The sequence below is a fragment of the Vipera ursinii genome (genome assembly GCF_947247035.1).
Source record: "Vipera ursinii genome assembly, chromosome: 2".
Lineage (NCBI taxonomy): Eukaryota > Metazoa > Chordata > Lepidosauria > Squamata > Viperidae > Vipera > Vipera ursinii.
The window spans coordinates 237,806,997-237,823,741 of record NC_139513.1 but is presented as its reverse complement, the minus strand read 5'-3'; the positions used below and the strand labels follow the sequence as shown (position 1 = coordinate 237,823,741).

The 16,745-nt window shown below is 35.6% G+C and overlaps 1 protein-coding gene across 3 annotated transcripts in view; it reads left to right on the top strand.

Annotated features, from left to right (window-relative positions):
* The window catches only part of CDC42SE2 (CDC42 small effector 2), a 60,561-nt gene that overhangs the window by 28,318 nt on the left and 15,498 nt on the right, over positions 1-16,745 (top strand). For 2 of the 3 annotated variants that reach the window (XM_083354663.1, XM_083354665.1), the window contains exon 2: positions 7,627-7,938. In XM_083354663.1, the coding sequence (XP_083210789.1) occupies positions 7,885-7,938 (54 nt within the window). In that variant the 5' untranslated portion in view covers positions 7,627-7,884. Of the gene's footprint in view, positions 1-4,615; positions 4,669-5,170; positions 5,190-7,626; positions 7,939-16,745 lie in introns of those variants that run through there. The other variant, XM_083354664.1, reaches the window with a different exon arrangement.

The following is a 16,745-nucleotide window of genomic DNA, read 5'->3' as shown; positions in this document are numbered from 1 at the left end:
AGGTAGCAATAAGAGTTCTTTCCAAGACTTTTGGGACTAGAAAAATTGGGAGGCATTTCCATAAATTTGGGGGTATTGGAGCAACATGTGAACTTTATTTGGCTTGTGTGATTTATTCATGTTTCATCTTCAGACACAGAGCAGCTTGTACAAATCCTTACTGTAAATTGTACACTGCCTTACTTACACTTAAATCTTCTTTGACTATTATGAAAACATTTCATTTTAATGAGGCTGGCACCCTCCCCCTCCCAAATATAATTAGAACATTAGTCTTAAGCCATTACTTTAGGTCAGGTTCTAAGATTTGGGAATTCAGAGCAATTTTGGATTAGATTTATTTAGCTGCTAGTATCTTTAGTGAAATCATTACTAGTATTTCTGATAGATGAATTTTACTGAATATGGCAGCTTCTTTTGTACATTTCTGTACTGCAGCCCCAAACTGGAATAACTTTCATTAAGAAAATGGGCTGTAGATTCATAGTTAATGTATTCTATATAACACTGTAGGGAAAAAAAATGTATCACTTTCAGGAATTCGTGAGTGCCATGATGGATGTTTAATGATATATTTAGTTCTTGACAGAAGTTCAGTAGTTCAGAATCAGTGTGGTAAAAGGGGAAAAAACCCTAAGACAATTACTCCAAAGGGTGGAGATGAGGGCTGTAATTTTAGAGTATACTAGTTTATTTCAAATGGATAGTGTAAAAGAATTATTTGTTGAAAAATTAATATTAAAGAATATAAAGGATAGTCTCTCAATGTTGCCTGTTGTATATGTAATAGTCATTTGGTGTGATCTCTTTTACCTTCTCAGAATAAGTAATGAATACCATTAACTTCATGAAGTCAGAACCTGCTTGTAATTACAGAGTTTAAATGACAGATTCCTGTAAGTCAATAAGATACTTTTGTCGGCTGCTTCTTTCTCTTATAATAAGGCTACTTTTAATTATTGTGCAGTTTCTCCTATAATACTGTAAATCTACCTACAATTAGTCTTCAGCATACAGAAAGTCTGCACTATAGCACTGTGCCTATCATTATTTCAAACCATACAGTATTTACTCACAGAAATGACTAAAAACAGACTTGCTCAGCAAACAGCATAATCTCTTGCTGATGAGGTTGCGCCCATTACTGAGCTCTAGGTAGGAAACTACTGTACCTGTGTACCTATGGGGAAAGGAGGGAAAGTTTGTTGCATGGCCAGTCTATTTGCATTTCCCTTTATGTAGCCCAGAAATAGGAAGGGGCATGGCAGGCAAACAGGATAAGATGCATCACATTTGCACTGATAGAAAGACCAAGAAAAACACCACCCTTGTTTTCCAAGATAATCAGGAACCAATATTTTTTGGATTCCTGTAGTGCTGTAAGAGAGTAACAGATACCTCCAGCAGCAAAAATTGAGCTTTCCCTGTGTTTGGACTGTATTATTTTGAATAAAGTAATACTTAATATGCAATAGAAAATGAACTTCTACTCTCTTGTGCTAAATTAGCACTAAAAGGTCAACATGCGTGCTAGTCGTTTCCGACTCTAGGGGCCGGTGCTCATCTCCATTTCAAAGCCGAAGAGCCAGCGCTTGTCCGACGACGTCTCCGTGGTCATGTGGCTGGCATGACTAGACGCCAAAGGCGCACGGAATGCTGTTACCTTCCCACCGTAGTGGTCCCTATTTTTCTACTTGCATTTTTACGTGCTTTCGAACTGCTAGGTTGGCAGAAGCTGGGACAAGTAACAGGCGCTCACTGTTACGCGGCACTCAGGATTCGACCCGCCAAACTGCCGACCTTCTGATCGACAAGCTCAGCGTCCTAACCCACTGAGCCACCGTGTCTCTTACCTGAAGTTAAGTGTATGTCAATACATTAAATTCGAAGTAATATTTTCTTCAGTTGTTCATTTTAGTTCTATTATTACAAATAGGCTAAAAATAGTTTTTATTCCAGAGATGTAACCATATTAAATACTACTGTATAGTGCAACATTGAAGTGCAATATTAGGGGCAGTGCAATGGTGAATAGAATGTGAAGGATGTGTGTATATAATGTATGCTTTTACTTGTGGTTCTTGTATGTAGTGTGCACTGTGGACAGCACTTAATTTCGTTGTGACATAACTCAATGACAATAAAGATATTCTTCTATAACTTTGTCCCTTTAATTGAATATACTCTCGTCTTACCCCAATGTTAATTTCATTTATGTAGATATTTTGTAAGAATATTTGCTAAATTAGAATATTTTGTGGGAATATTTGCTATCTCCAATGTTTTGTGTACAATCAACATAATCTTACTTTCAGTGACTCAGTAGTGCGTGTTCTAATTACACTATCTTCTAAGATTTGAACTTTGGATGTACTAAACTGCAAGTCCCAGCTTAGATGTGAATAGTGAAGGATTGGGTGTTTTAGTTTGATAGTAACATCTGAGGATCATAGATTTCTGACGCACGCTTTTTCATGCTTTATGGGTAACACCTCTTATGTTTCATATTTTTTCCAATCCAAATAAAGAAGTAAAGGGAAATATTTTAAGAAGATAATATGGTACAATAGTTGGGGGTTAAAAATCCAACTCAGAAATGAATGCTTTGATCTTCAAAGCATTCATCTAATTTGAAATGTTTATGTGTTAAACATTTTACTTTAATTACTTGATCGGTATCGTAAACTGTATTCTGGCCCAAATACTTTGCATCACTCTATAACAAAGATAAAGAAGGGAGGGGAAACCTTTTTTAAATTTTCTGCATATCACAAAATCTCTTTATAATCAGGCTGAAAGTTGAAAATGTTCACAAAGCAACAGAAATCCAAAAATAACCACATGCCTTACAAGGCCTTAAATAGTCATAGGCTTGTTAACTGTAAAGGAAATTGCGTGGGAGTAACTGAGCATGATGTGTTTTCTGAAGGAGAGATAGGTTTAATTTGTAACTTTAAAATATATTAATGCTAAATGACTTTAATGGGAAATATTGCATTTATTATGCATAAGGAGGAGATGCACTTATCTAGTAATAATGAAAAAACAGTGATTCAACCTTGCTTTATACTCTAGTGGTACAAAGATCTATTTATAGGTAGCTTTATGCGATATAGCAGCTCAAGAATGCTGCATTTTATAGTGGTTTATTAAGCAGCATGTTTATACCACAGAACAAAAAACTTGCTGTCTGTTGCCTTATTATGCATCAGTTATGCCAAGTATTTAATGGATATCAAATTTTACAAATTATGTCATCCTAATAGGGAGCAGGAGTGGAAATAAGGGTTTGTTTACGTGAGGGCAATTCATCTATGATAGTTAAAATAAATTGCGTGACCCATTAACACTAATTCCATCTGACTCCAGGGGGAGAGATACTGCTTGATATTACAATGGAAAAACGTAATTTTATTATGTGCCAGAACTTCAACAAAACTAAGTAAGTTATCAGTATCCGTTCTTACTAGCATCTTGCCGTCCTCATATAATGCTGGTTTTACATCACTTCAATGCAGCTGTTATATAGATTTCCTATATGTAGAGCAGATGGGTTAAAAAATTACCAAGACATTAAGATGGTATTAGGATTTCTTAAAATATTCATCATTTTCAGATACCTCCTCTATAAACTTTTTCTAAGAAATAGAAGAATTTAAAACATGTTGATATTCACATACTCAGTTTCCCACTCTTATCTTTTGTATATGTGGACTGCAGGATATTTCCAAGCTCTCGCATGATAACAAAAGACAATGTGTGCATTTACATGTAATCAATTTTATTATGATACTTGTTAAAGCAACTACCTAAATAGGAGAGGAAATGGCAGAATTGTAGTAAGGTTTTATGGATTTACAAAGAGCTTTTTCATGCAGAATCAAAACTTTTTAGGGAGGACTTGTTTGCTTCAGATTTTTTTTTTAGCATTGCAACATGTGTTGACAGCACTGCAAAGAAAAGAAAACAAGTGTAGATACTGATGTCATCTCAAGAGACCATTAAGTCCTGATATAAGAATACCCCTCCAAATACAAGAACCTGCACGCCATATTTTTCTATGAGGAGTTACTGAAAGAGAAATGTGTGTACCAAATGAACCATTTGAATTAAAGATTTCAAATGATTAAGGCTTCCTTAACTCAGGAATTCCCTAGCTTCTTTGAGCTACAGTCTCTAGTCTTAGAGTTTCTGATAATGCTAAAAATACCATATTTCAAGACAATTAAGTTGTAGAGAGACTGCCACTTTTATTTTTTTTTAAATAGTAGATGTTTCCAATTATCCCCTAGCCCTCATTTAGTGACTGCTTTATTTAACAATCATTCACAGTTACGACAGTGATGAAAAAGTACCTTTGCAACCAATTCTCACATTTATGACCTTCTCAGGTCTGTGAAGCAAAGGAAAGCTGAGGTAAAATCATAAGCCTAGTCACGGTTTCACTTAGGCATTGCTTCACTCAAGCAAGTTTTTTGTCTCAATTGTGGTCACTAAATGGCTGTTCTTGTTATAGGTACTCCTCGGTAATTGGGACTGGAATTTCTTTCTCTAAGCAATGTGATTGTAAAGAGCAATATCACATGACTGCGTTGCTTAGCAATGCAATCCCAGCACTCCCCTTCGGCTGTGATTACTGAGGATTGCATTTTGTTAAGCGAGACCTAGGTGGCTTGCTGTTGTGACTCAGGGCCAGCCTGTGGGTCCGACAGCCGGCTCCGATGTATCGGATGACTCAGATGAGGGGGAGGAGGGAGACGAACCGGCTGATGATGGTTTGGAGGCTTTGCAGAGCCCTCAGCCGGGGACCTCTTCTCAGCTGCGTGAGCCCGATAGTGCGGAGGATGATGACCCACAGCTGGCCCTGTTCAAGGACGCCTGACGCAGGAGGCAGTCGAGCAGGAACAAACAAAGAAAGGCTGTGGGACTCCTCGGGAGGAGGCTCAGGGAGACCACGCCCTGAGCTCTCAATAAAAGGAGTGTTTGGGGAGGGGCTGGTTGCTGAAAGCAACTCTTCCGCTTGAGGAGTCAAGCTCTAGTGTTTTTGTTTCTTGTTATGTTAATTGTGTAATAAATCTTGGCAGACGCCTTTTAGCCTTGGACGCTCTCCAGTCTCTTCTATCTGAATAGGGGTTTGCCTTACTACAAGGCCAGAAGAGGGCTGGTTCAGAACACTTGCAAGCAGACGGGTAAGAGACCAGATGGCAGATGGGTAAGAGACCAGGAAGGGAAGTGGCCAACAGGCACAATAGGCCTAAGAGTAGCTGCTCCTGGGTGGGGAAGGATGTGTTCGTAGCCCGTGAGGAACAAGTGCAATGGGGCCGGGGGGGTTGCTTCCAAATGGGGGAGAGTAGAAGCAACTTAGTGGAGTGACTTGCAACCTTCCCTCTGCTTTCCCCATTGACTTTGCTTATAGGAAACTGGCAGGGAAGGTCACAAGGTGGGATGCTGAAATCATAGGTGCAAGTCACAGAATCACAGGGCTGGAAGGAAAGGAACCTTGGAGGTCTTCTAGTCCAACCATTTGTCCAAGGCAGGAGTCCTTATACCATTCCAGACAAATTGTTATCCAGTCTTCTCTTGAAAACCTCCAGCAATGGAGCACCCACAATTCCGGAGGGCAAGCTGTTCTGATCATTCTCACTGTCAAGAAATTCCTGTCAGAAAACTTGGCAGAACAAGGTTCAATATTCTTCCCATCATTCTCAGGAATTTTCTGCATTCACCCTTCCATAGTGTGTCCAAAGTATATGTATCTGTAATGGCAACAACACACAAATAAAAGATAAAAGTTGTAATATGGCTTTGTTTTTGTTTTAGCATGATGTGTAATCTACCTACTATAGATTAGCATGTGTGAATCTGGCCAGTACAAGTACAACAAACCAAACATCTTGGTTTAATTTTATAACTGAAGTACGATACTTCTAAATTTCTTTCATTGTGAAATTATGTTCCTCTATTGCCTTCATTGTTATGGGAAACTAAACTAAATAATATTATGAGACATTTGTCTTTGGTTTTCCTTACCAAAGAAGAGTTTTATTTGTGAACCAAATCATGTCTGCATCATATATTTTGTTTTTCACATACCAGAAAAATATTAGGATGGGAGAATGGAATAGTGCCCATCAGTGTGAATAGGTTTATCTGGATACCTGTCAAATGGAATGTTAGATATCATTTCTCATTTCAGAAGTAGATGCTGCAAACCACCACCTACCTTGATTATGTTATCACTGCAATATATTACATTTTGACATACAGCCTCTGTATCACCATAGCTTGGAGGAAAGAAAAGGAAGAAGATAACTTTGACATAGGTATCCCTTAGGTTTGAAAATTCTCTCTGTGTGTATGTATATATAAATAATATATATTCTGTTTGTGTGTGTGTGTGTGTGTGTGTGTACATACACATAGAGAATATATATATATACACAGAGAATAACATTCACAGTGTATATAGAAGGATTTGTTTTGATTGCATAATCCATATTTTTTCTACAAAACAGTACTGAGCATTTAACGATTTTCATTTCTATAATTTTAGGCTGCTAACCCACAACAACTTTGGGCAGCTTATACTTAAATTAAAAACATGGAAATGACAAAAAGAAATAATGAATGGCCCAAAACAACATACAGTGTAAGCAACCCACATACACACAATACACAACCCACATACACAACCCAAAGCCTTCATCCAAAAGGGACTCATTATTCACCTTGCCCCAAAACCTAGGAGAATAACCAAGTCTTTATTAGCTTTCTGCACATCTTCAGGGTGAGTGTAAACTTTCCTAATTTAAACCTCAAAAGATTGTAAATTGGCCACACACAACAGTTTTAAGGGACTTAATCATGCATCCTGATACCATGTATCTTTCTATAATATATTTTGACCATAGCATAAAATAATATGGGAGAATATGCCAAACAGCTAAATAAAAGCAGTGGAATGCCTCATTAATTCTTCAAAAAACTCTAGGTTAGAGTTTAACTACCCGTTCAGTCTGACAAATGTATGGATGGAAACTTGTGTGTTTCAATTTTTCCACTATAGGAGCTTAAAACCTTTTAAGGTAGCAGTTCAAAAATAGTCTATATTTTGAAAACTCCCTTTCTTTCAACAGTAGGGTACAGTAGTCAATTTATATTTGTCTGACAGCATGTCAGCTTGAACACAACTAGGTTGCATAAACAGACTTAAATGAACTTGGATTATTGAGCAGGCTGGTGACATAAACAGATACTACAGAGATAAGGGATATTCTAACAAACTTGATTGCAATAATAAATAAGGTTGTTGGTAAAGAATCAGGAGGACTATTACTGTGTCATGATATCGTGCAAAAAATGTTCACATGGAATATTTAATGTGGCCTTTTTTGGCGTTCTTTGAGAAGTATGGAAGAGGAGGAAAGGCAAGATAAAGTACATGCTCTGAGTCTCTGCATATTTGAGATTTATTCCTTACAGATCTTACTGTAGAAAAAGCAATTTTATACTCATTTCCGTATAGCATATAATTTGTAGAATATAGAATGTTTGGCAGTTAAAACCCAAAACTATTAAGCATTATATCACATTTCTTTAATTTTCTCTTTTTTGCTTTTCTTCCAGGATTTTACTAAAACGTTAATAAATGAAGAAACTATTGGTTTGGTGATGCTGCAATCAATACCTTGAGAGATAAAGAAGAGAGCTACGTGGATGCCAACTTGATTCATTTTGTAGACAAAGAAGCTTAAAGAACGAATTTTATTTAGTTACTGTGAGACCTCGTGCACACTGATTATTAGGGCAAGATACCTTTCAGATTTGAAGTGTTGTGTCTCGCTCCTAACTTTTAAGATTTGCACTTTGAACTGTTAAGAAAAAATGAGTGAGTTCTGGTTGTGTTTCAACTGCTGTATTGCAGAACAGCCTCAGCCTGTAAGTATGGATTTTAGATTACTTTTTCATGGTTGAATAATGTCCTTTACATTTTATTTTATTTTATTTCTTTGTTTTTAATCATTTTAATGATAAAAATATTACTAGTTATAAGAGGAATTAGTTTGGAGCCATTTTGTGGCATATGCCTTTAATTAATCATTTCTAAATTCTGCTAAATTTGGGGTGTCTGATGAAAGGAACAGCAATTGACACTTCACCTCATAAAATCATTTTCTATCTGTGGTATTTGTTGTTTAAATTTGAAAAAGTAGTAAATGTGGTTAGAGGTGTTCTCGTAGAACCACAATTGAGCAAAGCAGTCATTAAGCAAGATGCTATGTGACCACCTCACTCAATCTTGGTTCTCCCAGTCACAGTCATTAAAAGACTGCACAAGTCCCTAAGCGGAACACCGGGGAGAGGGCTCAGGCCTCCCAGGCATGGTCAGACAGAGCCTATGGGGCTCCCACCATACCTGGAAGGCCCAGGCCCTCTCCCTACCCCACTGGGGAGAACTATTACGAGAATGATGTGTTTGGAAGGAAATCTCTCAGCACACTGGCGGAATAGACCTCAAATCTGGTGAAAACACTGGTGAATGGTATCATTCACTTGATTAGGGGACTGGAGGCCAAAACATATGAACGGTTGCAGGATTTCGATATGTCTAGTTTAATGAAAAGAAGGATTAGCAGTGTTCCAGTATCTAAGGGGCTATCACAAAGAAGAGGAAGTTGATCTATTCTCCAAAGCACCTGAAGGCAGGACAAAAAGCAGTGATGGAAACTAATCAAGGAGAGAACCAACCTAGAACATAAGAAGACATTTCCTGACAGTTAGAACATTTCCTGACAGTTAGAACAATTAGTCAGTGGACGTACTTGCCTCCAGAAGTTGTAGGTGTTCCAACTCTGGAGGTTTTTAAGAAGAGATGGGACAACCATTTGTCTGAAATGGTATAGGGTTTCCTGCTGGAGCGGGGGACTTGGGTTAGAAGATCTCCAAGGTCCCCTCCAATTCTGCTATTCTGTTATTCATTCTGGAAGACTCAGATTAAATAATCAAGAGATTATTGTCTCCTGATAATAATCCTTGACATAATCTTTTCAGTGTGATTGAAAGGATTGAACTCTATCAGGAGCAAAGATGAGAAGCACTTAAGTTAAATAAACAGGCAAAAAAGTCTGAGGTAATCAGACTCAAGTTTTAAGTAAAAGTACTTTTAATTTCAGAATACTACGAGGAACCTTCAGAAACATTTTGAAGCTATTTTAAAATTAAGCTTTTCTCATGTTCATGAGTGAAAAGGTCAAAATAATGCCTGTCACTGTTACAAATTTTGTAAGATTCACCAGTATAGTAAAACAGATCCTCCAATATTCTATGAAATTTTCCACAATATAAATGACTAACTTTCAAACTGAATATAAAGAGGAACTAAATTCTGAGACTGCTTAAACTCATAACCAAAATAAAAACATATACTTAATTATAAGCTTCAAGATATATAGGATTAAACCCAACATTCTCAAGAAGTAATCATAATTTTAATTTTGAAAATCTTAATATCTTTATCAGTAAAAGTTAATGATGATGATGTTATTTGTTCAGTCAAATCCAACTTTTGGCAAGTCCATGGGTAGTAAAAGTTAGCAATATATTTATTTTCTTGAAATATGGTAGAATGAAAACAAAAATATATGAAGCAGTAAACATTCATTTATTTCCCTAAAAAGGCACTCGCATTGTGTCAGAAAGAAGCAGGAAATAGTTAATGTCAACCTCTGCAAAAGCATATCCCAATCTATATAACCTGTCTGATCTAAAGAAAACCTGAACTGGTTTGGAATATTTGGCCTATGACAGAGGAAGACAGATTGTCAGGGGATATATTAAATAGGTTCATGAAAGTTTGAACTGCATATTGGGTCCTTTCTGCTCCTGAAGGTGGGATGGATCTGGTGAAGGTGAAATGAGATCTAGTAAGATAATTGTTCTAGAAGATGAATAATCACACAGTAAATGTCTATGAAAAATAGCTTTGCATTAATTTAATAATTTATCAAATATTTGTGGAAATTAAAGTTTAGATGCACTGCTGTGATTGGCAAAGAAAGTAATTTGAGGAATGCCAACATATTTTCTAAAAATGTGAATAATTTTTATTAATTACTGGACAGGCTATTCCTCCACTCTTTAAACTGAAAATGTGACCAGATGCTCGCTTTAATAAGCAAACTTTGGGAGGATTTCATATTTTGGATGCCTGACTAGGGAGTAAATGCCCTCTTAAAAGTCAAGTGAAGGTTTTGAAATGTTAGGGCTGATCTATATACAAAAAAAAATTCTGCAGTCTTCTTAGAACTGTGCTGTTTCATATTACAGGTGACAATTTCATAGAGACATGCAAATTATAAACATTTGCAACATTAAATAATCCCCTGAGAATGGCCAAGTTCCACATTCACTTATTCTTGAAAGTACGAAACAAGTGTTAAGTTCAGTGTCTTCAATTGTGTTAATCTTCTAAGTTTCATTTTTTTAATTTAGATATTCAATTATTTAAAGCATTTGTAAAGAATTTGTAACAAATTTACAATTTGTTACATTTTGTAAAATTACAATTTTACACAATTTGTAAATTTGTAATTTAAAGCATTTTCTCATGAAGACAGGCATCTGCATATTCTTCAAGCAAAATATTAGCAATGTTTTTAAAATAATAAAAAATTCTATGTAATTCATGCAGAGTTATTGAGATCTACCAAAAACAAGTTAGAATGTAAAGTCTGAGCAATGAGACAAAGCTTAGCAACACAAGATGTAATAATACAGAATGATAATAAGTAACCAGCAAGAAACTCATAGAACTATATTTTAGACTTATCTCTCTCCATGAGATTTTAAGATTGAGATTTTAAGATTTTAAAAATAAATTTTGAGGTATTTATTAAAATTTCTTTGAATTTGCAGTATTTGGCACTTATATAACATTTTTATGCATACAATACATATTAGATTAGCGAGAATAATTTTAAATATAGCATTTTGGAAAACTTACCTTATTTAAATTATTATTTATACATATATATATATATATATATATATATATATATATATATATATATATATATAATCAATAAAATTAGTGAACTCTAGGATATAAAAATAGCCTTTTTATTACTGAGCTTTGGTCAACTAGCTGTTGACATCATCAGAGTAAGGGCTGAGGATAAGGAGAACCTACATGTACACTTGTGTGACCATTTCAACGGTCAAGATATAGAACGTATATATAGCAAGCTCACCACCTGCTCGCTTGTATAGAGACTCAATAGCTCCGGCTTTGATTTAAAAGCTGGTCTTGGTCTGAAATTCAAAACTCCCTCCTCCCAGCTCTTTGGCGCGTAAAATGTCTACACCTGGGATTCAAGTATTTAGAGTTATCACAGAGATAGATAGATAGATAGATAGATAGATAGATAGATAGATAGATAGATAGATAGATAGATAGATGATAGATAGATAGATAGATAGATAGATAGATAGATAGATAGATGTAGATACATTAATAAGGCTAGCAAAAAGCGTCTTTCTCCAGTATTCTAAGTAATCTTTAGTTAAATATACTTTACATTGGATGCTAGTTTTAGATAGATAGATAGATAGATAGATAGATAGATAGATAGATAGATAGATAGATAGATGATAGATAGATAGATAGATGATAGATAGATAGATAGATAGATAGATAGATAGATAGATAGATAGATAGATAGATATCTTGGGTGTGTGTGTATATATATCTATATATCTTGAGTGTGAGTGTGTGTATATATCTATATATCTATATCTATCTATCTAAATATATCTATCTATATCTATATCTATCTATCTATCTATCTATCTATCTATCTATCTATCTATCTATCTATATTGAGTGTTTTGAACACCTTGCCGGCCCATATATGGGCCAAATCTAGGGTGCATGAACACAAACTCGCTATTAGAAGACAAGAACAACATTCACAGGTGTGGGCATACATGGCTACACACAACCACGTCTTTAATCTAACAGGGACCGAGGCAATTGCCAGTGACAACTCTAAAGGCGTCTGCTTGTTTAAGGAAGCTTGGTTTTCAAACCACTCCTCTATCAACCGGCACATAGACCTCCCCCCTGCATACCAGGCACTAAGGAATTGGGAAGACGAATGACGTGCGTGATATGAAGGCAAACAGTGCAAGCATTCACAGAGTGTCTCATTGTATCAAAATCAAGATTGCACAAACACACAACCACCCTGCATTGTAGAACACAGGGAGGAAGAGAAACAGCTATTTATAACCTCTGGTATAAGAACACGGGCAATGACTAGAGCTATGGCTACAACACTTTGAACTGTCAGCAATTCACTTTTGACATCAGAGACAACTACATCCCCCAAAAACCGATGCACAACAACTCAAAGAAATACGGCCGACCTCAACAAACAGACCGGTGACGCGCTCCATGAGCAGAGTGCAGACACCAACAGTATAAACGCGATCTCCCCACCCCAGCGTATCCTTAAACAACGTTGAAAAGACTTTTTTCTCTTTGGTCTCAATGAGAGCATTGGAGAAAAGGTTCCATTGGTAATGCCTGTTGTTTAGCCTCAATTCACGCCCAACACCTAGTAAAAAAAGTTAAAAGCAGTGTATGCAAACTTGCAAACATCTTTTTTGTTTTAATTTGCAAACATCTTGAATTTGTTTGTTTGTTTGTTTTATTCTCATTATATTTAAGCCTTTGAGTCTGGCTCATTTCACGAAGTCCCTTGTAAATTACACTGGAAAAGAAGGTTGTGGGTTGATTATTTAAACAATTTTTTTTCAGATCAAGGAATATTATAATCAGGGAATTAGAACTTTGTATATGCAGCCACATCTCTTTTTAATTGTGATTCATTTTATGAATGTTACAATTTACAACCATAACGGCCAGGCTCCATTAGGTCATAACTCAAGGACTATATGTGGCTGGAATTTCGAGGACTGTTGTTGTAAGTGCAATCATTCAGCACTTTTATAACTTTGAACAGTCAATCAGTGAGTGACTGTTAACCGAGGACTAGCTGTAACAGTGAAGGAAATGGAATTAGCTGAAATATTGAGAGAAGTTGACCTTTTAATGAATATTTCTTGATTCTAGGGGAAATTAAAACTCACATTTTCCCCCTAAAATCAAGAGATATTCATTAAATGGACAACTTCTCTCAATATCCTAGTGAGTAAAATAAGTATTGCTTTGGTGGGAAGGTAACAGCATTCTGTGTGCCTCGGCATGTAGTCATGCTGGCTACGTGACCATAGAAAAGGTCCTCAGACAGTGCTGGCTCCCTCCACTAAGAAACAGAGATGAGAACTGCTCCCTAGAATCAGATACAACTGGACAGGGGAAATCTTTACTTTTTTTAAAAAAAACCAACAACCTGTCATTGTACACCTTTATTGGAGTTTGAAAAAAGTAGATAGTATAAACTCAAAACCACTATGGTCCGTGTTAGGAGATGGTAATAGGAAAAGAAGCTCAAGGTAGGTGAGTTCTTGAAAAAAGGTAATAATAGCATAATTAAAATAATTCCAATAAGAAAAAAAGAAAAGAAAGACAGCAGGAGAAGCCAATGTGTTTGAACAAAGTTTAGTGAAAATCCGAAAATAAAGGAAGTAAGAGAGAGAAAAAATCACTATGGAAGACAACAAAAGGATAGTCTGGAATTGTTGAGATTATAATAAAGATTAAACCTCAAAATGAACTGAGTTTGATGAAGAATGCAAAGGCAATAAAGGTTTTAAGATACAATATTCTTCGAATATGTAAAAATTGAAAGGGAAATAGTATGGTTATCTGCTAAGGGAAGATTCCAAATTCTAAAAGGGAACAAAGACAGAATTAATCTTTTTCTTAGTCTGCTTCAGCAAGAGACTACACCTTTCATCATGCAATTGTGAAAAGCATAAAAAAGAGGCCAAATTGAAACTTGAGATTGATAGAAAATAGAAAAGCCTAGAAATGTGATCTTTTTGTTCTTTTATATTCTATAGAAAGCTTAATTGTAGTGTGTTTTAAAAAAACAACTTTTCCTTGGTGTTTTGTTTAAAAAGCTTCTGGAAGAGTTTGTGGGAAATGCCATTTCTTCCGATGTAGTAAATTTACAATGTTCTAGATAAGCATTTTTGATAAGAATATTCATATTCCTTTTTATTATTTTATTATCATCATTATTTTCCTTTGTGTTGATTAGAACCCACTGAGTATTGCATCCAGTTCATGAGATGATGAAGGAGTTGCAAAAAAAGTTAATCATGTTGTGGGCTAGAAACTAAGGCAACCTATTGGTATTGCCTCCTTCTATCTTCATGTTGTCATGGGGCTTTTGTTGATTTGAAGAAGTTGAGCCAATTAACTCTTGGCACAACTCTCTCTCCAGAGAAATCACTACAAAAATGTGTGGGCATTTCCCTTTGTTTGGTACTTGACATATTTTCTTACTAATCCCTGACATATCTCACCTTTCTTCAAATGACTATAGAGGTCAAAGTCCTCCAATTCTGCTCCAGTCTATGCAGTACAACATCTAGCTGATTTTCTCCTTCCATATTCAAAAGGAAAATCCAAACAAACTAACATCATTGGCACAGGGACCAAAAGTAATATGTCAACAGATGCAGTTATTATGTAGTGTTATACATCTTAGGAAGCTGAATTGTCCTTTTTATCCCACAATACAGATGTTCCATAGCCAGTGTAGGTGGATGGGGTGGATTTTTAGACAGATAACAGCTCCTTCTTTATCTCCCTGCTGTCCATTTAAAATTATATGTTTATACCATCTATCTAGTCACTTTGAGCAAATCTTACTCTGTTGCACTCCTTTTGTAGCTGATGAATTAAGCCAATTGAATTCCTTGTCTGTCAAGCTGATAACTGAAACATCAAATTCCCTCTAGAGCAAAGAAATGTTTGAAAATGGCCTAGATATGCTGTGGTTCTTGAGTTGTATTCATCTGTTGACACCAATTATGGGACACAATAAATATTATATATTCACTATATATCAGTCATTATTAATATATTGTATTAGTTTATCTTTTCATGATGTGCTTGAATTGAATTTTTGGGGACTTCATCTGAATACAGTAAGAGCTCTGTTTATAATTGAATTATATATCAATTTAGCAAACTAGTGTATTAAGTGTTGTTGTTGGTTAAGGTAGTGCTTTGATGTTAGAAGGCCACACTCAAGAGAATTATAAATGTAAGATGTTATTTATTCTTTTCACACTTCTTGCAATATTGTGCTAGGAATCTTAGGAATTGAAAGTTGTGTGAGAAACATGCTAAGTAAGGATGGTAAACCACAACAGTTTGTATGGTAAACTTTCAGCTGAGAGGGAGGAAAAATGTTTCAGTAAGTGTTGTTGCTTACGTTTGAAGCAATAGACAAATTTGGGGCCATTTTTGTCCCAGACTTAATTTTTTTCCACTAGGCTGAAAATCATTTTTCTATGAGCTGAAAATCCTAAAAGCAATTGCGTCTGAAGATTTAAGGGCTAAAAATTAGATTAACTACAGTTTCCAGTTCCTGTAATTTGCTGACCCTTAGAGGACAAGCATTTCGGATTCATGTTAGTTATCTTCTATTAGAACAGGAGTTTAAATAAGCCAAATGTTTAACCATTTATAGAAAACAGCGAGGGCTCTGTTAAGGTTTCTTGCCTGGACAAATGGAGAAATAGAACATAAAAAGAGAAGACGTTCGGTCCATTATACAAGGAAAATTATGGCAAACAGAATCTGAAATAACAGAGAACTATCCATGGAAAAGCCAGGCTGATAAAAGTAAGAGACAGTGCCATCTCTGTCATGATTTACCTTAGGGCAGCAAAAATCTCGGTGACCACAAGATCATTGCAAAGGGGGTGCTATCTCATGGTAATATGGACTGTTGCAGTCCAGATCTGGTGCTCTAACTTCCCTTTATCCTGTCTATAACTTTCAACAGTTTTACATCTACAGTCTGACTGAGATTGAGATTAGGAAAATTATAATACATAATTTAAATCACATACACGTATTTTAAATAATTACATAAAGCTTTGTGTTTTATAGCTCCCAACTAGCCCCCATCATATCAGGCTGCTCTAGCATTGAAAATTTCGGTTTGCAACTAAATATAATGTTTGTACTATCCAAAAACCATAATCTAAACCATCTGCCAAAGTAGTAGTCAACATGCTTATTTTTTTGTACTGTATAATTATATCTGCTCAAAAATGGGGAGAAGGCTAAACTATGAAATTAATGGATTTCTATTTGGCTTCTTGTACACATGAAGAACATATATGTGGAGATGAGCCACAGTCAAATGGAGAATTAGTGTGCTAGGCTGTGGATCGGTGCCCAGAACTTTACTAGTTCAAGGAGCACATTTACGAAGAAAAACAGTATTTACTCATAAATGGCAAGTAAATGTCCATGTTATTTGATAGTCATAGATATACTTAATTACAATAATAATTAGATGGCCACTTGGCACACATTTATGATCTTTGCCTCAGAAATTGCATAATATTCTCTTTTTTATTTATGTAGAAAGACTTCTTTATGCAGAAAGACTTTTAATTTCAAAAGTCTTTTAGTGAACTGTTGAAAATAAATGCATTTCTATTTATATTTCATTTAAAACCATTTTAAAAGTAGGCAACTGAAAAAAATGTTCAGAAAGGATCTTAAAATATACTGAGGCTCAAAAGGACCA